This window comes from Eptatretus burgeri, chromosome 10, assembly GCF_056783735.1.
Source record: "Eptatretus burgeri isolate ZD-2024b chromosome 10, Ebu_testis_v1, whole genome shotgun sequence".
Taxonomy (NCBI): Eukaryota; Metazoa; Chordata; class Myxini; order Myxiniformes; family Myxinidae; genus Eptatretus; species Eptatretus burgeri.
The window spans coordinates 91221492-91244062 of NC_140970.1; the positions used below are offsets into that span (position 1 = coordinate 91221492).

The following is a 22571-nucleotide window of genomic DNA, read 5'->3' on the forward strand; positions in this document are numbered from 1 at the left end:
ACTCACATAATCTACTTCAATACAGCTTGCTAAAAAGCCATCTAGTAAGGCCAACTGCCAACCAAGTGGGTAGTCAGAGTCAAAGAGCCATACATATTATCAAGTAGCCAGCTAAACAGTGAAACATTGCGCAAGTGAACATCAATTTGGCTTTCCACGAAACTCTGTCCCAAAAGTCGGACGCATCTCAGCAATGACTTTGCCCGAGGGAAATCCAACCGAGTGATGGTGTAATGCATACCTGTCATGATGCTGCGGAAGCTGACAGTTCTTTGGCCGATGAAATCTCGCCCAATAGGGTCGTGATCCCACACCAGAAAACGAATCAAAGCCAGTTCGGGCACATGCAGGTGGAAGACCAAGGTCTCGTCCCACACTGGGTTAAACCCTGATGACCGGGAGTAGAAAATTTGCTTATTGTCATTTTTATGGTTCATACTACATCAAGGTTTATTGTGTTCAAGGACACCATTGAACCATTTCCATGTGATACTTCTTCGTTCGTATGCAGTACAAGGCTGTGGGGTTGCATCATTGGCTGAGGGAGTGGGTTGTGTCACCAATTTGAATGCCCTCTGCTGTTTAGGGAAGTAATTTGTAACTTGCTCAGGTGCTGGCGATAGCTGGCCTACCCTTCACAAAGGAAACTGTAGGATATTTAATGTCCACCAACGAATGCTGGCAGACAGCAAGACAGCACACCCGTTTAATATCCATCCGAGGGATGGCACATACATTGATGAATCACCCTGCCTGTGAAACACTGGGATGACAGTTTATAGCTGGATCAGGATTCAAACCCAGGCTAGACAGCTTATAAGTGAGTGTGCGTACCTCCAAGTCATCATGTCAGGCCCATGTGATACTGAAATGAATGGTTTTGCTGCCGCTGCACTTTAACTAAATTGACAGGGGTAGGGTGAGACCTTGTCTCTTAAGCCTCTCCCTTTCGGATAGGGGAAGGCTTATTGCTTGCAAGGTTTGTTTCCACAATTGGTGCCCCCAATTTTTAATGCCACCGCAGAGTTCTTTTAGACCCCGAGGAGTACTAATGCACCATTTCGAAAATTATTATTATTAATAGTATAAAGCCCGTCAAAAATGACGGGTTTGAAGAGTTTACTTTACGGTGCAGTTGCGTTGGCATGCCAAAGTTTGAATCCTGGGTCTAGTGTCAGGTGTGCTTATAATCTTCTTTATTTATTAGACATCCTACAGATGTAAATGAACACTCGGTTTAGTCTGCGAACATTGCTCATCACGTGCAGCAAATTTCACCTCCCTGCGCCTTGTATTTATTGTGATTTTAAAAATGCTTTTGTACACTGGCCTCAAGTCTCAATTTGCAAGCCACTGTCTACATATTCCAATGTAAGAGAATTTATTACTGTTCTTTTGGGTCTTCAGAGTCCTCAGGATCTCTTGGGCCCTCTGGATCATTTGGGTCTTTTGGGTGCTCACGTTATTTTGCGTCCTCGGGATCTTTTGGGCCTTCTGTGTTGTTTGGGTCCTCAGCATCTTTTGGGTCTTCAGAGTCCTTGGGGTCTTTTGAGTCCTCTGGGTTGTTCGGGATTTTTGGATCTGTTGGGTCTTCTGGGTCCTCGGAGTCTGTTAGGTCTTTTAACCGGTGGGCACACAGTCGTGTTCACAGATTGCCCATTAAAACCCCGCACTCAAATCCCTCCAAAAGCGCTACTCAAAGCCTTTGAAACCCACCCTTTTAAAGGGGGACAGACATCACACAAACAAATACATAAACACATTGTGTGTTAAATGGTAAGAAGCTATTCAGAGACTGGAAGATATGGTGTTTTGTAGCAAGAAAAAGCGTTCTATTAAAACACCACATGTACAAATGTTATCCTATTTTCTTTATCTTCTGGGACCTTTCATTTTGAGGGTATAGCCTCGTGAGCGTGCCAAAACCTGAAGCCTCGGCCTAGCGTCAGGTGTGCTTATATCTTTGATATTTATTTGACATCGCTGGTATGTAAATTAACACTCATTTTACTCTGCGCATGTTACACATCATGTGCAGCGAATTTCACCTCCCTGGGCCTTGTATTTTTTTTTTAAACGCTTCTGCACACAGCGATTGAGGCCTGGTTGCAGTCAATGTCTACATTTACAAAAGAAGAGATGTAATCACTGGAAAATGTTTTCTGAGTTTTTTTTTTAATCCTGAAAAAAGAGAACGTAGTGAACACACAGTCGTGTTAAAAGATTGTCCTTTAAAACCCTTCTTAAATCGTCCTTTTGAAGGGGGACAGACATCACACAACCAAACACACAAACACACATTGTGTTTTATACAGAATGGTAAGAAGATTAATAATAAAAAATAATTTTTTTCCTGCACTCCCAATTTCCAAACTGTATCAATATCTGAGCTTTATTTCAGAGCCAGCTGGTACTTTCAGAATGAAATTTTGCATCAATAATGTGAATAGAAAGTTTGCAGCGTTGACATCATTTTTTGACTTTGACCAAATTCTTTAAGGTCATCACCCAATTATAGACATTTTAACATTTTTGACGATAACACGACTAAGGTTTGTCCAATCAGAACGTAATTGCCCTCTAATGATAGCAGAGGTTAAGGCACATATATGCTAAATTTACACCATACCCATTCGGGTTAAAGGTCAAGGTCAAATGGCAGTCTGAAAAGAACAAAAACGCGTATTTTTTTGTCATCACTCAATTTTGCCAATGCGGAATCTCAAAGACCGCTTAGCCTTCCATGATGTTCTTGCATCATAATAGTGCACGTGATATTGAATTAGTGTCGACCTACTTTTTTCAGATTGTGATCTAATTATCTCTTCTTTTGTTAATGTTGACGGTGACTTGCTACCAGGCCTCTGTATATCTCGTGCAAACTTCAACAGTGTACACAAAGAAAAAAAAGTTAACAAAAATTAGTGCCCCCAATTTTTACTGGCACTACAGACTTTGTAGCACCACACCACACAGGCACCACAGAAACAATATATATATATATATATATATATATATATATATATATATATATATATATATATATATATATATATATATATATATATATATATATATATATATATATATATATATATATATATATATATATATATATATATATATATATATATATATATATATATATATATATATATATATATATATATATATATATATATATATATATATATATATATATATATATATATATATATATATATATATACATATATATATATACATACATATATATATATATATATATATATATATATATATATATATATATATATATATATATATATATATATATATATATATATATATATATATATATATATATATATATATATATATATATATATATATATATATATATATATATATATATATATACATATATATATATATATATATATATATATATATATACATATATATACATATATATATATATACATATATATATACATATATATATATATATATATATATATATATATATATATATATATATATATATATATATATATATATATATATATTGTTTCTGTGGTGCCTGTGTGGTGTGGTGCTACAAAGTCTGTAGTGCCAGTAAAAATTGGGGGCACTAATTTTTGTTAACTTTTTTTTCTTTGTGTACACTGTTGAAGTTATATATATATATATATATATATATATATATATATATATATATATATATATATATATATATATATATATATATATATATATCTTCTTCTTCTTCTTTCGGCTGCTCCCGTTAGGGGTCGCCACAGTGGATCATCCGTTATGATCTGCATCGTGATTTGGCACATGTTTTACGCCAGATGCCCTTCCTGACGCAACCCTGGTCGCCTCTTACGACACAGGGAAATGGTACACCTATTTTAACCGGGGTATACACCGGCTCAGTACACTGGTACTCATTTCGCCGACCTCGGAAGGTTGACAGGCTGAGTCAACCCCCTGGTATATATATATATATATATATATATATATATATATATATATATATATATATATATATATATATATATATATATATATACACATTTATATATGTATATTTATATATGTTTACATAATAATCAGTAACCAAGAGCGAAGCCAACATCGACGCCATGCAGGATTCTGCAGTGGACAGTCCCAAGAAGTCTCACCGCCGGTTCTCCCAGGAGCTAGGCATCAAACCAACATTAGTCTGGCGTATCCTCACTAAGGAACTGAAGCTTTTCCCATACATCATCTCTATTAAGCATAAACTTAGTCAAGACGACATGAGAAGGAAATTTGATCTGTGCAACTGGCTCAGAGACAGGATGGAGTGGCACCCAAACTGGATCAATCCAATCTGGTTCAGTGATGAAGCCCATTTCCACTTGAACGGTGCCATCAACAACCACAACAACATTTTCTGGGCGGCAGAACCACCTGAGGAGATCACTGAGAGGTACCTGAAAGAGCCTTAGGTCACATGCTTCTGCGCATTCAATGCCAGATGGGGAACGCTCGGGCCTTACTGGTTTGAGAATGACAACAGCAGGATGGTGACGATCAATGGTGAGCATTACTGGTCCGTGCTCCAGAAGTTCCATAATGATCTAGCAGAAAAGGTTACCCCAAACCAATTCAGCCAGACCTGGTTTATGTAGGATTGTGCACCCCCACATACAGCTGGTGACACCATCATTTTCCTGCGGCAGCTCTTCAGAAACCGCCTCATTGCCCTGGGTACCACTCATGACTGGGCACCCCATAGCCCAGACTTGAACCCTCTGGACTACTGGTTCTGGGGAGCTGCCAAGGGCGCTGTCTCCGCCAACCGCCATGCCACACTGGATGATCTGAAGCAGGAGGTGTCAGACTACCTACAGGCAGTGCCACACGAGACCTACAGAAAAGTTGGACAAAACTTTGGAGTCAGGATCAATGCCTGTCTGAACCCTGACGGGCACACATCGAGAACGCCAATTACAAGGATTTTGCGTAAATGCCAATTTCACAAGTTGGGCTCTCACTGACTCTTGCAGTGATTTACTGCAGTGGCAATTAGTGATATAAAATATCATGTCATAAGCTTTCAAGAAATGTTCGGTTCATGTTCCTGAGGTTTCTGTTTCTTTGTAAATAAAAATTTAAAGTTGCATCACTCTTTTTGAAACACCCTGCAAGTCGTGGACAATCACCATTGTGTAAGCCAGTGATCACAGTTATCAAGTTAACAACAGTTTTTTGTTAAATCATAAAATTATTTCAAAATTTTAAACATTAAAAACAAAAAAATCCATAGCGAACTCTCCTAATTGCAGGTGAATCTCACGCCTTGCATTATTTCACCTATAATTTCATAATATGCCTGAAAATAAAGTACAAATTTATTAGGTGTATCCTTTACCATTGTTAATGCACTGTAGACAAAAAAATATATACAATAGTTAGAAATTAACTAATGTGCTATCAGCTCCGATTTATTGTTCCATCTAGTTGCTTACCATTGTCATCAATGACCCTTGTCTGCTGCTTCCGACAGTCAATGGGTACTCCAACAACCTCCACCTCCACAAACGGGTCAATGATCTGCCAAGAAGATGTCTTCAATTACAAGCCAATGATCACGTTGCATGAAGTTGACGTTTAATCCCCAACAAATAAGGAATGTTGATAAAAAAAAGGATATAAATAAAACAAGATCAAAAGATAGAGGCCACCTGTTTTATGCGGCCGTTGAACTTAGTAGAAAAACGACCACATGTGACAGATGTTACTGCATTCATTAAGTGACAAGTCAATTATTATCAGCAGATAATTGGAACACAGGTAGAAGCCATTTTGATCATCTTGCCAGTGTCACATCCAAACATCAGCATACACACAATCTGCAATTACTACTCATTATACAGCTAACCCAAGGATTATAGTACGTCAACTTAAAGGCAAACAACATACAGCTGGATTATGTGATGGTGTGTGCTACAAAATGCAGTTCCTCCTCTGACAGTACACCAGGATGGCAGATTTTAGTTAAATGCGACCATCGAGATTTGAACCCAGAGAGAAGCATGCTTGAAACTGAGCTATCCTGCCACTTCATAATATAATGGGCCAATTAAAGTGGCATTTACACGATTTTTGACAGGTAAGAGATTGTGTCAATAAATGCTATTGATGTTGATTAGTGTTTCCATCAATCATCAAGTGACTGCATCTCACATCTAAAACTAGAAGAGAGATGTTTGTGTGTGTGTGTCATCATTTTTCTCAGAGATAGCCAAAAGGGATCTTCGTCAAACTTTCAGAGGTTCATCTGTGAGCACCGGGGAGTGTTTTCGGCTAAAAAAAAAAAAAAATTAAAACAAAAAAATTGGGGAAATTTTGAAATAAAGTTGGATTTTTGGGGGATTTTATTTCTTAAATCGCTCTACAATGCCTAAACCTTTGGAGCTACATAAAAGGTAATATCAAATGATTGCCGACATCATGCCTTAGCGGGTGTAAGGAAGTGTTTTAGGCCACTGCAAAAAAAATAGAAAAAAACAAAACAAAATTTAATTTCTTCAAAATGCCAACAGGATTAGTACAACGAGCAACGCTAGGTACCCCAGACAGTCTAACATACTGTATAATATATAAAAGGCAGTTTGTTTATGGACCATTTATGTGTGGACGGATTGCCGTTGCCCCATTGATTGGCCAGCTGTTTTTCCTAGTTCCAATTGTGGACCCGACTCCACACACAATTGGAACAAGGAGAGAACAAAAAACTACATGGCCACCATTTTGTGATGCTACAACGGCCTCAGGTCTTGGGGGTTAGCTCACGGCCCAGTGCAATTGTAATTATCCGAGCTATGTAACCACCATGTTATTGCATAGGCACATAGGCAGTACGCGTGTTTTTGCTTCATGTATATCATCCACATGAAGGGATAAGCAATTTGCAAGATTTTGTTATTTTCTTGGAAGATGGCGTTATGTTGAGATAGCGTGTGTGCGCGCGCGTGCGTGTGTGCATGTGTACGTGCGTGTGTACGTGCGTGTGTGTAAGACTGTGTATAATGGAAACGGTGTATATTTTTGACAAATCGCTCCCCTCTCCGCTAACCCTCCGCAGGGAAAGTCTCATTTGTTGGATTGTATTATATATTAGTCCGAATTTTCAAGGCTGAAAAGTGTGAAAATACAAAAGGGTCTCCTGTCATTTTGATGGGCTTTTCTGTGAGTATCACAAAATTAAGAAAACAAACAGCTAAATTAGCATCCACAATATGCTCTGACCCCATACAGGGACCTTCCCCATAAAGCTGGCATATCAAGCTATGGAGTGCAAGAAGAAAAGTGAGTGAAAAGATGATGAATTAAGTTTCATTCACTTCCTGAATCAGCTTTTATGAAATAAATAGTTTGACTACTTCTTCCTCTTCCTCTTCTTCTTTCGTATGGAGCACATGGCTGTGGGTAACATCATTTGCTGTGGCACAGATGTGCTACTGATGCAGTATCCCTTGTAAGTGAGAGCAGCAATTTGGACCAACTGAGCAGCAATTTGGATCTTTAACGTCCACCAACTGATGCTGGCAGATGGGAGGTCCAGTTTAACGTCCATCTGAGGGACGGCACACATATTGATGCCTAGCCCTGCGGATGAAAAAGCAGGATGACAGTTTTTTTTAGTTGGACCCATATTCAAACCTAGGTTGGATAGCTCGGTGGTGAGTGTGTATACCTCTCGGGTCTAGGGCTCTTGGGCTCTCGGCTATCTTGCCAACCCTATAGTTGAGCAATGGAAATAAAGGAACGATGTGTTTACAATATTAGTGTCATGAGTAATATTTGGGTGTAAAGTTACTCTCTTTTGCTTTGATGAAGGGTGAATACTCAAACCACCAGTTGCTCCTTGCTTCCCACCACAGTAAACACAATCTTCTTGGTTTTCAGTTGATAAGGTACATTGTTTGATTTGTCCTCCTCAATGCAGCCTAACACTCACCTTCATGAAGACTAGTATTGCTTTCTAAAGTTACCATCATGTGAATTTTACCAAATGAAATTGATGTTTTGTTTCAATCTCGTTCACACTTTATACAGCAACAAAAAATACACCTGAAGCACTCAGGTAGTTTAGAATTTGTGATACTGAGTAATAGTAAGGAAGGCCAGGAATACAGACATGAAGGAGCAAAATGTGGCAAGGTGCAGAGGACTCCATCAAACACATTTCAACAATCCCATAATGTGGAGAGAAATACCAATTGTGAAATCCAGGGAATAATGGAAAATAGAAAAACATTGTGTGCAAAATAACAAGCAAATACAGTGGATCAATGAATAGTTTCTGGAGGAAGAGGTTAAAGCAGGAAAATCTACTGAGGTCACAAACAGTCCTATGGTCTTCAGAGACATGAAACTGAGCATCCATCTTAAAGGCCAAAAGAGGAAAATGAAAGTGGACAGAATTAGGAAGCCAGTTTGACAAGAATGGACAAGGGTAGAAGAAAATGAAAGTGGTAGAACAGATGGTTTAAACTTGAAGCAGTTCATCAGTAGAAAGTGTGCAGAACTTTTGTGGCATGACGAATATAATGAGCCACCAGAGTACAGTCGAAAGGGTGGACAAGCACTGATGAAACAGCAACCTTAGGCCTTAGCAGCCCCATGGGATAACACCAATGATGCTCAGAGCTATGGACTCCGTATCATCAACAATAAGTGATATAGAATTGATGGGCTGTCATGCCCAGCAGGGAGCACTACACTCTCTTCCATTGGAGGACAGACACTTTTATGAAACAGGTAGCTGTTTCCATGTAATCACGCTGTTGCAAGCAACATAAAAGGGACACCATATAACACCACAGCAGGGAAGAGAAAGTGGACTAAAATAGAGCAATTTGACAGATGCTCCATCCAAAGGATCTCAGAGCACACTGTTTTGTTTTTTTCATTATTAAAAAAAATAAATCCCATATGGCCAGCTCAGTGCCAAAACACCAGACAATAAAAGTGAAGGAAAGCACAACACTTAAAATATGGGTTAAAGAAAGTGTACATAGGCAGTTTGAAAAGGGGGAATTAATGAGTTTTGTAGTTTGAATTGTAAAGATAATCGATTTTTTTTTCTTACATCATTTTAGGCTCATAGAATAGCTTTCATGCCACAGAAACTGTAAAAGATAAGACAAGCTATCCCAGGTAAAGAACACACAAAGGACAAGAACACATAAAAAAGGAAAATTTGGATTAATTGCATGGATAAAAGTACAGTGATGGAATAAGGAGTTGTGTAATGTTTTGACCTGTGAAAACATTGCATCATGTTATAAATATCCCATAAGATAAAAAAAAAATATCATAAAACACACAGGGAAGGCAGGTTATTTCTCAGCAATGGTCAGAGGCACTAAATCTCAAACAAGAGGTCATAAACATCTCCACGGACATATCTTGGGCATTTGATATCAGCTGGCATCCTGCTCTGCTTGTCAGGCTTGCTGCCTATAGCATACAAGGCTGCCTTTACATTTGGCTTTCTGACTTACTCCACTCACACACAAAAAACATGTTGCTATCAATGGATCCCTCTCTTCTCCTCCCATAGTAGAAGCTGAAGTGCCCCAAGGCATTGATGTTTTTGTCCAGTGATTTTCCAAAACCTTGTCTTCCTTTTTACAGACAACTATACATTGTGTCATCCAGTACCGTGTCCTAATGATAGGTAGGTAGCAGCTACATCACTCTCTACTGACCTGAAATTGATTCCACACTGGTCTGAGGAATGAAACGTGTCTTTCAATTCTTCCAAATCTTATAGTTTCATCCTGTCACTCTGGAAGGATTGCAAAATGAATACACCTACCGTATCTATTCCTTGGTTAGCCACTGGAAAGGGTGCACCTAGCTATTCCCTTGGTCTCCTTGTCTGGACTTTTAGGCCTTGCCCATTAGACATGATCTCTCCTGCGCCAACCATACAGCAAAGTTGGCTAACTGTACTCTCCAGAAACTCCAGGATTTAGGCATTCTTTCAGTAGCTCCCTCCTAGTTAAGCTTCCAAAAATCCAGGCTTTCTGCCCATCTCCACTCTTTTATCCCTCATTTCTCCCATTTGTGGAAGTTTCTTCCCAGGATAAAACACCAATCACTTCAGTCACCCTCTTACGTCCAAGGCTTCAAGCAAGCGGTCCACCACCATCTCCTTTCATTCCCCATCCCTACCCATGATCTTTTCTATTCCCATTAATCATACCTAATCCACCATATTACTTATAGATTAGAGTTTCCTCCCTTCTTTTCTCTCCTCTTTCATGGTCGTTTTTACCCTTGCTTGTTACAAGTGTGGTTCCACTCTCAGTACATTAACCTCTACCTCTTTCTTGAGTCTTAATTTTGTTTTAAAAAAGGACACAACATAAGTCAAAGTAATTACAAAAGAACAAAAAAGAAAGCAAATAAATATAATTGTAAGAGGACATTAAATAAAACCATGAAAAGAAGTGATGTATAACTGAATTACCCATTGAAATTGTTTTAAATATTGTTTTATTTTAAATTTTATTATTTCTGCACTAAAATTGATTAAAAAAACCATTCAACAATTGCTTACGTCTCGACTAAAATCATTAAAAAAATTGGTTTAAAATTTGCTCATTTCTTCTCCAAAATTATTTATTTCTGCATCGAAAATCATTTTAAACAATGTTTAAAAATCGCTAATTAACCTCCGCCATCCTCGAAGATGGATGGAGGTTACTGTTTTCACCCCTTTCTGTTTGTTTGTTTGTTTGTTTGTTTGTGAACAGTATTACGGAAAAACTCCTCGACGGATTTCGACGAAACTTGGTGGGGGGGGGGGGGTAGGTATGGTCCAAGGATCATGCCATTAAATGTTGGACTTGGCCTCCCCCCCAAAAAAAATTGTTCGAGAATTTTTTTTTTTTGCATTTCTACATGTTTTAAGTGATTTCCAACCCCCCCAAAATTGTTACCCCCCCCAAAAAGAATTTTTTTTGCATTTCTACATGTTTTAAGTGATTTCCAACCCCCACCAAAAAATTGTTACCCCCCCCAATTTTTTTTTTTGCATTTCTACATGTTTTTAGTAATTTCCAACCCTCTCAAAAAATTTAGAGAAAAAATTTTTTTTTTTGCATTTCTACATATTTTAAGTGATTTCCAACCTCCCCCCCCAAAAAAAACAAATTGTTAGAGAAAAAAAAATTTTGCAACTTTTTTTTCAACAAAATTTCGATTTCTTTTTTTTTGCATTTCTACATGTTTTAAGTGATTTCCAACCCCACCCCCCCAAAAAAAAATGTTGGAGAAAAGAACTATAACTGTCAGCACTGTTGACATCATATTTAATGAATAAGATATAAGGTTCACTTGAGTGACCCAGCAGTATTGGCGGCGGAGGTTTTGCACTCTCCCGAGTGCTCCCCCTCTAGTTTATCACTGTAATTGTTTTAATAATGTATAAAAATTCCTTCTCCATTGAAATTGTTTTAAATATTGTTTCAAAATCACTCATTCACCATTGTAATTGTTTTAATAATGTATAAAAATTACTTCTCCACTGAAATTGTTTTAAATATTGTCAAAAAAACACAAAGAAAAAATAATCACGCATTTACCACTGTAATTGTTAAAAATATTGCTGCGGTTCTTGGAACTGCATGCATCCAACAGATAGTGGTCCCAAGACAGTTATTCCATTATTATACATGCAGATAGTCCCTTTCCTTTTGTCTAGCGGGACAACAGGGGCATGCGTTGCGATGATCTCATAGCTAGGTTTGCTTACATCATTTATTCTTCATTTCGTCCTTACTCTTCTTTTCTGATTATTCCTCAGGTAAATCTGAGCCACGTGCGCCCTCTGCTGTGAGATGGGTCCTCGCGGAGGCGAGTATGCGGCCAGTGTGCCGCACATCCCAACGTGTGCGGCGAGTCATAGAGTGCACTTGGCAGTTCGGGATTATCGACTCGAACTTCGGATGATCTGGGGAAGATTGCCGGTTGCATTAAAAAGGCATACGAATGCATATCTCTGAAGAGGCTGCATGAATGGTGTTTTTCACAACACAGGAAACACAACCAAAATGATGCCCATGCTTCAGGAAATGCATACGGAGTCCCATAAAGGCGACTCCACATCACGTTGGGCGGGATGCGAGTATACGAAGTAAAAGCGGCACGTTTCTTTTCAACTAAATATCTGATACATATTGGTGTTCGCCCCGCGCACACGCCAGCAGGGTCATGTGGACCTGAGCGCTGGCTATGTGCGTAATGGCCGAACCACGCACACTGTATGGAATGTGCTCGAAGGCAGACATGTACGCCGCTTGAGACTTTGTTATCGTACAAAGCAGGGCACGAATGCACCGCTCACAACTTTGTATCGTATTTCCTCAATAACTGACACATATTGTTGTTTGCCCCACGCACACGCTAGTAGAACCGGGCGAACGCGAGCACTGACCATGTAGGCCATGGCGGATCCACACGTACTGCGCGAAACATGCATGGATTTATCCATAACAAGGTACCTTCAGCCCTCGCGGGCAGCAGCGGATTCCCCATGGATGGTGAACGTCTTCTCATCTCTACGGCTAGTGAAGCTGTGATCGAGCAGGGGAATGTTGTACAATGCGTACCTCATTGGCGCATGTGGAGAAAGCGCATTGATCAGCGCTGGTCGGATGACCAAGCGGGCATGCGGGATCCTCGGCCGGTCGTCAGGGCACAGCCCGGGGTTTTTTGCGGGATGTTTCGAGCGCCAAGTTCAGTGTGGGCGATTCGTGTCATGTCGTGGGGTCGGAGCAGAATATTTTCGCTGTCTGGGATTACCTTGCCGGAAACGGAGTGTTGCGGTTTCTGGCCAAAGTTAGCGGGCCGCGTGAGGGATCAAGGCCAATTGGGGTGCCCGATTCAGGTGATGACTTTGCTTCGGGGTTGCCCCCCGCCCCATGCTGCGAGTCCTATAAAGGTCGGAGCAGTTCCTCCGCCTCTCTCTCGTCCTCACCTCTCTGCCAGACATCGCCACGACCCGCCTCTTGCTGCCTGGACTCCACCTCCTCGTCTCCGCCCACATGACGTTGACCTAACCTGCCTACCTGGTCCCACCTACCACTCCATCCATGCACTCTGGACACTGCCCTTTCTCCACTCAAACCCCTCCTTCATGCCCATGGTCTCCACATGCACTGCTGAAGCCAGAGACAACGCGTCAGCTGTCGGGTACTGCACCACGGAGCATTTCCCCACCCCCCCTCCCCGAAACGTATTGGTAGCGCGATCGTGCAATCAAGTACAAAGGTGCCGAGATCGTAGCCTCAATTCCTCTCCCTTCTTGTTTCAATACTTGCTCTTCATCGGGTTTTCTGTGTGTGTGTGTGTGTGTGTGTGTGTGTGTGTGTGTGTGTGTGTGTGTGTGTGTGTGTGTGTGTGTGTGTGTGTGTGTGTGTCCGTCCTGGCACCTGTCTGCTTGAGTAAGACTGCAGAAGATCGTTATTGTTATCATGGTTATTGTTATTATTTTTGCGTTAAGTCTGCTCTGTGTCCCCTTTTGTAAGTTGTCTGTAAATAAATCATTATTAGGAATGTTCCTAGCCCGTTTTTGTGGTTTCTGTCATTGGTTCAGCATGGTCCGAATCCTAGCTGCTGGGATTTATTCCCAACGATTCGTTCCTTTTAGCCGGTACGTCCTTGGCAGTGTCACTCGGCTGCATCCGATCCGGAAAAGTTATCCGATCCGGTAGAGTGATCCGGTTCGGGCAAGGCGTACCGAGGGCGTGGTTCCCCGGTAATTAAATCACGTGATTAATTAGGTAACCCAATTAACCCATAGACGGGAGGACCCGAGGTCACGCGGTTGAGTTATTGGCGTCTACGGTCAGTTAAGCGACCCGCCACATCACGGAATTATCCATGTGCAACGGCCGACAATTCTGGGAAGCTCGTGGGAGCCAAGATAGCTTCACCCCCCCCCTCCCCCCAGTGGTCTTCTCACCCGACACCCGGCCCGCAACAATATTGTTTAAAAATTGCTCATTCACCACTATAATCTACCTATAATTCCAGCAATGTGTGTGTGTGTGTGTGTGTGTGTGTGTGTGTGTGTGTGTGTGTGTGTGTGTGTGTCCACCGTTTCTCGACGACCGCCGGTCCGATCTGATTGAAACTTGCCAGGAATATTGCCGCTGACCCCCGGATGTGCCTTTTCGAGGTTTGATATCGATCAGACAAGCGGTTCCCAAGTTACGGCCATTTTATTGCTTTTTCAGTGTTGAAAAGGTGTATATATGGCAGCTGAAGGTGTCGTTCCACCTTCTCACCTTATCATGCCATTTTTTCCCAAATTATTAATAACCGGATGACCACCAGTCCGATCGGAGTGAAACCTGCCAGGAATATTGCCGGGCACCCGCTGATGTGCCTTTTCAAGGTTTGATATCAATCGGACAAGCGGTTCCCAAGTTACGGCCATTTATCTGTCGACCAATGACAAGACACGGTGCTATGACATCACGAATGACGTCACAATTAATGTTTATTTATTATTTTTTTTTTTTTGCACGATTGACGTCACAATTCTTCTTCTTCGTTTGGTATGACGTCACAATCGACACTGGGGACCTGGGTATGTGACTTTTCAAGGTTTGATATCATTCTTCCTCATCCATTTCAGCTGTTTCCCAAGTGTTTCCCAAGGTTTGAAAGCTGTTTTATCCCAACGTTTGAATTAATTAATTAATCCCAAGGTTTGATTATTATTTAATTATTAATTTTTTTTAATTATTTAATCCCAAGGTTTGATTATTATGCAAATTATTAATTAATCCCAAGGTTTGAATTTTCCAAGGGAAACAGCTGTTTCCCAAGGGTTTGAAAGCTGTTTTTTTCCCAAGGTTGGAATTAATCATTGTGCTTGGTGGACATTTGTGAATACATTTACAGAGAGAGGGATGAGAGAGGAGGGACGAGAGAGGAGGGGAAGAGAGGGGAGAGAGGGGGATGAGACAGAGGAGGTGTGAGAGGGGGGGTGGCAAGAGAGGGGAGGGAGAGAGGAGGGGGAGAGGAGGGGGAAGAGAGAAGGGAGAGAGGAGGGGGAGAGAGAAGGGCGGGAGAAGGGGGTGAAAGGGGGGCAAGAGAGGGGAGAGAGAGAAAGGCGAGAGAGGGGGTGAGAGGGGGGCAAGAGAAGGGAGAGAGGAGGTGAGAGGGGAGCAAGAGAGGGGAGGGAGAGAGGAGGGGGAGAGAGAAGGGTGAGGGGGGCAAGAGAAGGGAGAGAGGAGGGGGAAAGAAGGGTGGGAGAGGGGGTGAAAGGGGGGCAAGAGAGGGGGCAAGTGAAGGGAGAGAGGAGAGGGGGTGAGAGGGGGGCAAGAGAGGGGAGGAAGAGAGGAGAGGGGACAGAGGAGGGGAGAGAGAGGAGGGGGAGAGAGAGGGGGTGGGAGTGGGGGTGAGGGAGAAGGGCGAGAGAGAGGGGCGAGAGAGCGGGGCGAGAGAGGAGGGGTAGAGAGGAGGGGGAGAGAGGAGGGGGAGAGAGGAGGGGCGAGACTAGGGGTGAGAGTGGGGGGAGAGAGAGGGGGAGATAGAGGGGGAGAGAGAGGAGGAATAGAGGAGGGGTGAGATGAGGATGAGAGAGGGGGAGAGAGGGGGAGAGAGGGGGAGAGAGAGGGGGAGAGAGGGGGAAGAGAGGGGGCAAGAGAGGGGAGGGAGAGAGGGGGAAAGAGGGGGTAAGAGAGAGGGGGCATCACAATTCAAGACGGGGAGAGAGGAGGGGCGAGAGGGGGGTGAGAGTAGGGGCGAGAGAGAGGGGCGAGAGAGAGGGGCGAGAGAGGAGGGGGGAGAGAGGAGGGGCGAGACAAGGGGGGAGCGAGGGGGCGAGAGAGAGGGGGCGTCACAATTCTTCTTCATTTGATATGACGTCACAATTGACGCTGGAGACCTGAATATGTTTCCCAGGTGTTTCCCAAGTTATGGCCATTCATGATACGGTTGGTCCGATCTAATTGAAATAATGCCCCATTCCAGTCATCGTTTACGCACCTATGGGCCCGCCCCTACGGGCCCGTACTAGTCTATCTATAATTCCAGAAATCTGTGTGTGTGTGTGTGTGTGTGTCTGTCTGTATGCGATCAGAGTTTCTCGACGACCGCCGGTCCGATCGGATTGAAACTTGCCAGGAATATTGCCGGGACCCCGCAGACGTGCCTTTTCGAGGTTTGATATCAATCGGACGAGCGGTTCCCAAGTTACGGCAACTTATCTGTCGACCAATGACAAGACACGGTACTATGACGTCACGAATGACGTCACAATTAATGTTTATTTCTTTTTTATTATTATTATTATTATTATTTTTTGCACGATTGACGGTCCAATCTGATTGAAACTTGCCAGGAATATTGCTGGGGACCCGCGGATGTGCTTTTTCGAGGTTTGATATCAATCAGACGAGCGGTTCCCAAGTTACGGCCATTTATCTCTCGACCAATGACAAGACACTGCGCTATGACATCACAAATGACGTCACAATTAATGTTTATTCATTTATTATTATTATTTTTTTTGCACGATTGACGGTCCGATCTGATTAAAACTTGCCAGGAATATTTCTGGGGACCCACGGATGTGCCTTTTCAAGGTTTGATATTAATGTCTGTGTGTCTTAATATTAATATTAATGTCTGTGTGTTTGATAGGGGGAGAGAGGGGGGAGAGAGGGGGAGAGAGAGGGGGCGTCACAATTCAAGAGAGGGGGAGAGAGGAGGTGCGAGAGAGGGGGGCGAGAGGGGGAGAGAGGGGAGGAGAGTTATATAGATTATCTATCTATAATTATAGATAGGCGAGAGAGAGGGGGCGTCAATTCAAGAGAGGGGGAGAGAGAAGAGGGGCAAGAGAGAGGGGGCATCACAATTCAAGAGAGGATGGGCGAGAGAGGGGGCGAGAGAGGGGAGGCGAGAGAGGAGGGTGAAATGGGGGGGGCTAGAGAGAGGGGCGTCACAATTCTTCTTCTTCTTCGTTTGATATGACATCAATTTACAGTGGAATATTGTTCCGTATCATAAATTCTTCTTCTTCTTCGTTTGATATGACGTCACAATTTACAGAGGAGTATGTGCCTTTTGAAGGCTTGATATTAATGTCTGTGTGTCTTAATATTAATATTAATGTCTGCGTGTTTGATAGGGGGGAGAGAGGGGGAGAGAGAGGGGCGTCACAATTCAAGAGAGGGGAGAGAGGAGGGGCGAGAGAGGGGGGCGAGAGAGGAGGACGAAAAAGGGGGGCGAGAGAGAGGGGGCGTCACAATTCTTCTTCTTCTTCTTCATTTGATTGGACGTCACAATTTACAGAGGGGCGAGAGAGAGAGAGGGGGTTTGATATGAGACGTCATATGAGAGAGGGGGTTTGATATCGTCTGATTTGATATCGTTTGATTTGATTCAATTGATTTGATTTGATTCAAGGTTTGATATCGTTCTTCTTCATCCGTTTCAGCTGTTTCCCAGGTTTCCCAAGTTCTGGCCATTTATGATACGGTTGGTCCGATCTAATTGAAACAATGCCTCAATCCAGTCGTCGTTTACACGCACGGGCACGCGAGAGCGAAGGAACGGCCTGTGTGGTTGTTGTTTCTGGCACGCGGTTTGAAAGGTTTTTTTTATTCTTTTTTTGCATGTACGGCCACACACCTACGGACCCACACCTATGGGCCTGCACTAGTTGCTTTAATAATGTATAAAAATTACTTCTTTTTTTGTGTACATTGTTGAGGCTCGTATGAGAGCGAACACACAACGCACAGCAAGGGGGGCATGAGACAAGAGGGGCAGGAGAGGGCAGGACAAAATAGTGGGAAACAGAGACATCAGGAGATTTGTGGAAGGGAGAGGGATGGGGCAGGGAACACGGGATATACAAGATGGACATTACAGGGACTTTCAGGAAGGAAAGCAGGGAATTTGAAGGAGTTTGGGATGGGGGAACATAAGAGGTGGTGGTGAACAGCTGTTTTGAAGGCCTGGAGGGAATCATGGGATTGAATAGAGTGAGGGAGTTTATTCCAAAGGCGGGAAAAAAGAGGAATGAAAGAGTGAAGGTGAGCAGTGAATCGTGATTTTGGTAGTTTTACCAGAAGGGGAGTTGCTGGCGGACCTTGAGCACCCTGCGGAAATATGGGGGGGGGGGGACTCAGCCTCATCACGGGAGATACCAATGATCCTAAATGCCTTGGTTTCCACAGCGTGAAGCTGAGAAAGGTGAGAGGCAGGAGCACCAGTCCAGAGGATAGAGAGCACTACTCCATCATGCTGCAGACGAAGAACCTCTCCACTGAAATCGTTTTAAATACTGTTTCAAAATTGCTCATTCACCACTATAGTTGTTTTAATAATGTATAAAAATTACTTCTTCACTGAAATTGATTAAAATATTGCTAAAAAAACAAAACAAAGAAAAAAAATTTGCAGTCAACACCACAATTGTTTTAAATATTGGTTAAAAATTGCTCATTTCTCCAATGAAATTGTTTTAAACATTACTTAAAAATTGCTCATTTACCACTATAATTGTTTTAATAATGTATAAAAATTACCTCACTGAAATTGTGTTGAATATTGTTTAAAAATCATTCATTTCTCCAATTAAATATTGTTAATTTCTTGACTGCAATTGATATCAATATTTTTCAAAGATTGCTCATTTCTCACTGAAAATGTTTTAATAATGCATAAAAAGTGCTCATTTCTCCACTGAAGTTGTTATAATTATTGTATAAAAATTGCTCATTTACCACTATAATTGTTTTAATAATGTATAAAAATTACCTCACTGAAATTGTTTTGAATATTGTTTAAAAATCATTCATTTCTCCAATTAAATATTGTTAATTTCTTGACTGAAATTGACATAACTATTTTTCAAAGATTGCTCATTTCTCACTGAAAATGTTTTAATAATGCGTAAAAAGTGGTCATTTCTCCACTGAAGTTGTTATAATTATTGTATAAAAATTGCTCATTTCTCCACTGATGTTGTTTTAAATATTGTTTAGATGTCATTCATTTCTCCAATTAAATATTGCTAATTTCTTGACTGAAATTGATTTAAATATTTTTCAAAGATTGCCCATTTCTCACAGAAATTCTTTTAACAATGTATAAAAATTACTACTCGACTGAAACGGCTTTAATACTATTTTTAAAATAGCTCATTTCTCCACTGAATAGTTTTAAATATTGTTTTGGACTTTAGTGTGACTCCAGTCCAGTCCATTGGGACCATACTCTGTACAGAGCGTTGGTGCTGCCGAAGCAGTCTCCTTGGCTATTGGGCACAATCCTGGACAGGTCGCCACTCTGACGCAGGATACTTGAATGACTCGGTCATCCCAGCAAGCTGGTACTCATTTTGCCAACCTCGGAAGGATGGCAGGCTGAGTCAACCCCCTGGTGAATTAATTCAGCAGGCAACGAGGCTTGAACTCAGGACCCTCGGATCCCAAGCAGCCACCCTAACCACTGAGCCAACACCAGGCTAGTGTGACTCAAGCTATGTACATATTTTTTTGACTCGTCAACAATCCTCATTTCTCCCCCAAAATGCGTCTGATTTTTAAAAAATCAGCACAGCGGTGCCACACCATAATTATACACCAGCTACACTTACTCAATCGGACTACACACCAGCAAATAGCTAGAGAATTTCATTTAACACATATGAGAACTTTCTCGTTACACAACGACATAAGGTAACTCCTATTCACAGAAATTAAGGAACCTTAGTTTCTTAAGGAGTCTGAAGGGAGACATTTTGCCCAAGTCACACATACGAAGGAACACGAGCCCTAATGACTCAAATCGTAAACACATTTCGCCAACGTTTTCTTGGTGCAAATCTACCGAAAATCAACATATTGTATCCTGACTGTTTTGCACTTATACTGAGAGCAATAATAATCTCATTGCAAACTAAATAACATAAGAAAAGAGTCGTAACACATCGCCTCCATTACTCCCCTTGAACTTAGGCTTCACAGCAAAAGCAATCCTCAAAATCAATTACACTTCTGGATACAGCAAACAAAATATATTCTGAGGTTAAAATTTAACATGTACATGCGAATGGTTGGGGTTCGAGTTTCATTCACCACCAGCAAACACTTGACATTCCCATAAAGTTATGTACCAATGCTGATGGGATATGAACTCCCCATGCAAGAAATATTTTATTAAAAGTCAAACTTCATTTACATTGACCTCATTACAACTCAGTGTGCCATCAGATGTCATATTTACATCATCATATCTCATTGCTTTCGGTTATCAGATCTTGAACGCTAATTTTGATGCTTAAACACATTAATATAACCTATATAGTGAGGGCATTGCTATTTTGAACAATTTTACACAGAGAACTCCATTGCGTAATAAGTAATATGTAGACAGGGACCAAAGGCGACAACTCTGCAGTGGAGGTCGTAGAGTGCCGTGCTTGGTATTGTTTGACTGGAGAGGGGGACAGGGTACCCATGAAGATGGTCAACCTTGGTATTACCCAACTCCACGTCTCCGTTTGTTTGTGAGCTCAAAAAAACGGACGTGCTAGGCTTCATGGGTTTAATTATTGTCCCATGTCACATCAACGCTTCCTCAGTCTATTACACCTCATTCTTCCCAGTAAAAGCTATATATCATATGTGTTTCTGTAAATGCGAATTGCATCAAAACAGCATATTTTGAAGCGGCTTAACAAAACTTCTGAAAGGTCAGTGAGGCTGAAGCTTCACACCTGAGCCTGATGAAGTCTTGTATATAAATCTTGAAGAGAACAAGTTTTTATCCCTTTTTCTTCCATGGAGGCATCCTGTCATAAACATGTGTAATATATTTTGTGGTACAGTAAAAATCAAGTGACCTGAGACAACTTCAGACTTGATACTTGACCATAACAACTTGAGACTTGCTTGTGATTTGAAAAAAAAGACTTGAACAAAATGACTTGGTTACAACTCCGGCATATATACATGTGTATGTATTGGAAAATAATAAAATATGTTTGCTTGTCTTGAATTATTGTGAGATTCTCATTCGTATAACCTTTTGAACACTCCTTGTAAACAAGTACAAATGTTAACAGTCTGTAAAATAGAAAACACAGAAAACAGACAACTAGTAAAGGCAGAAATAAACCAACCACTGAGTAAAAGAAAAATAGATAAAGACAAAAATTTTGCACAGAAAATGCACAGACAGAAATTAGTACAGACACCATACCTCTCCACGGTCACCGAGGACGGAATCTGGTGGTTTGGGCAGCTGCTGTCCGCTGATTACCTTGACAGCCAGCTCTGTGTGTAACCTTTCCTGGAGCACCTCCTCGGACAGAGGGTTAAAACCCTCTGAGCCATACATGTCAACAATACAGAAAACAAACAGCAATATGCACAGTGTTTGTCCAGGCCAGATAACAGGGATGCATGTTACTTTATTTTATGTCCTTTTGTAAATGAGAGAATTTCAAATCAAAGTCCTGTTGACATAAAGTCACTACTCCATGACAGTGTAACCACCAAGTGTATCAGAGAGAAAATGTATACAAAGTTGTTAGCCACTGTGATGATGTGTTTAACTATTAAATGAATAAGAAAGCCAGTATGTGTGCTTTGATATGCTGCAGCAAGGAAAACTGATGCTGTGTTTTCATTTGCAAGTTGAGTTGGGCATTTCTTGAGATTTCATCATGAGCTTTGCATTTACGATGAGAGTCCTGAGCACTCAAAAGCTATGATTAAAGAGCAAAATCGAAGAACTCTGGGGTTGAATATAGATCTGTTTATGGGTTATGCATCACATGTGGGGCACACAATGATGTCATAGTAAGGAAAGAAAAACATCGTGTTGTGGCGATAGCCTTATGATGGACTGATATGCATGTGGAAATATAGCACACATTAGTTTAATTCTGTATCAAATTTGAAAATTATTACAAAAGAACTTCACAATAGGCAACAAATTCAAGGACAAAGAACTTCAATGAAAATGGCATAATTTCTGTTCCAGGAATCAACACAAGAAAGACAAATGAATGTCAGAATGATGGGAAGAATAGACTCATCCAAAACAGGCAGTGAAGGAGAGTCAAAATAAATATCAATGTGAATATTTTATAACTCTCGAATCGAGTATGGATGAGCATCTCTCCAAACAAATGAACACTCAGTTTATTTTGTGAGCAATGAAGAGTGATTTTGAAAACGATTACTGAGATTGGATCACACAGGCTGCATCGGCCAGACTAAAACCTTTTAGACAATAAGATTGGAATTCGACAAAAATCCACTTCTTTTAAACACCTCAATTACTCCCACCTATTTGCAGGGTGGGCCTGGGAAAATCTTTGGTACAAGTCTTTTACAAACTATCTGGCCAGGCCTGACGTTCGACTGAAGCCTATTTAGGTGGGAACTTGTAAATTGTTTCGGATGACAGAGATAACTAAGCTACTCTTCAAGAATGACATGGCAAGATCTTTCATGCCCAACAACAACCAGTGCTTTTTTTTTTTT

General features: G+C 41.2%; 1 protein-coding gene across 5 annotated transcripts in view; it reads right to left on the reverse strand.

Moving 5' to 3' along the window:
* Positions 1-22571, reverse strand: part of LOC147019103 (1-phosphatidylinositol 4,5-bisphosphate phosphodiesterase eta-2-like) — a 236147-nt gene that overhangs the window by 10998 nt on the left and 202578 nt on the right. For all 5 annotated transcript variants that reach the window (XM_085899377.1, XM_085899381.1, XM_085899379.1 and 2 more), the window contains 3 exons: positions 21280-21404; positions 5499-5583; positions 242-388 (listed from right to left, as the gene is read on the reverse strand). In XM_085899377.1, the coding sequence (XP_085755503.1) occupies positions 242-388; positions 5499-5583; positions 21280-21404 (357 nt within the window). The remainder of the gene's footprint in view (positions 1-241; positions 389-5498; positions 5584-21279; positions 21405-22571) is intronic.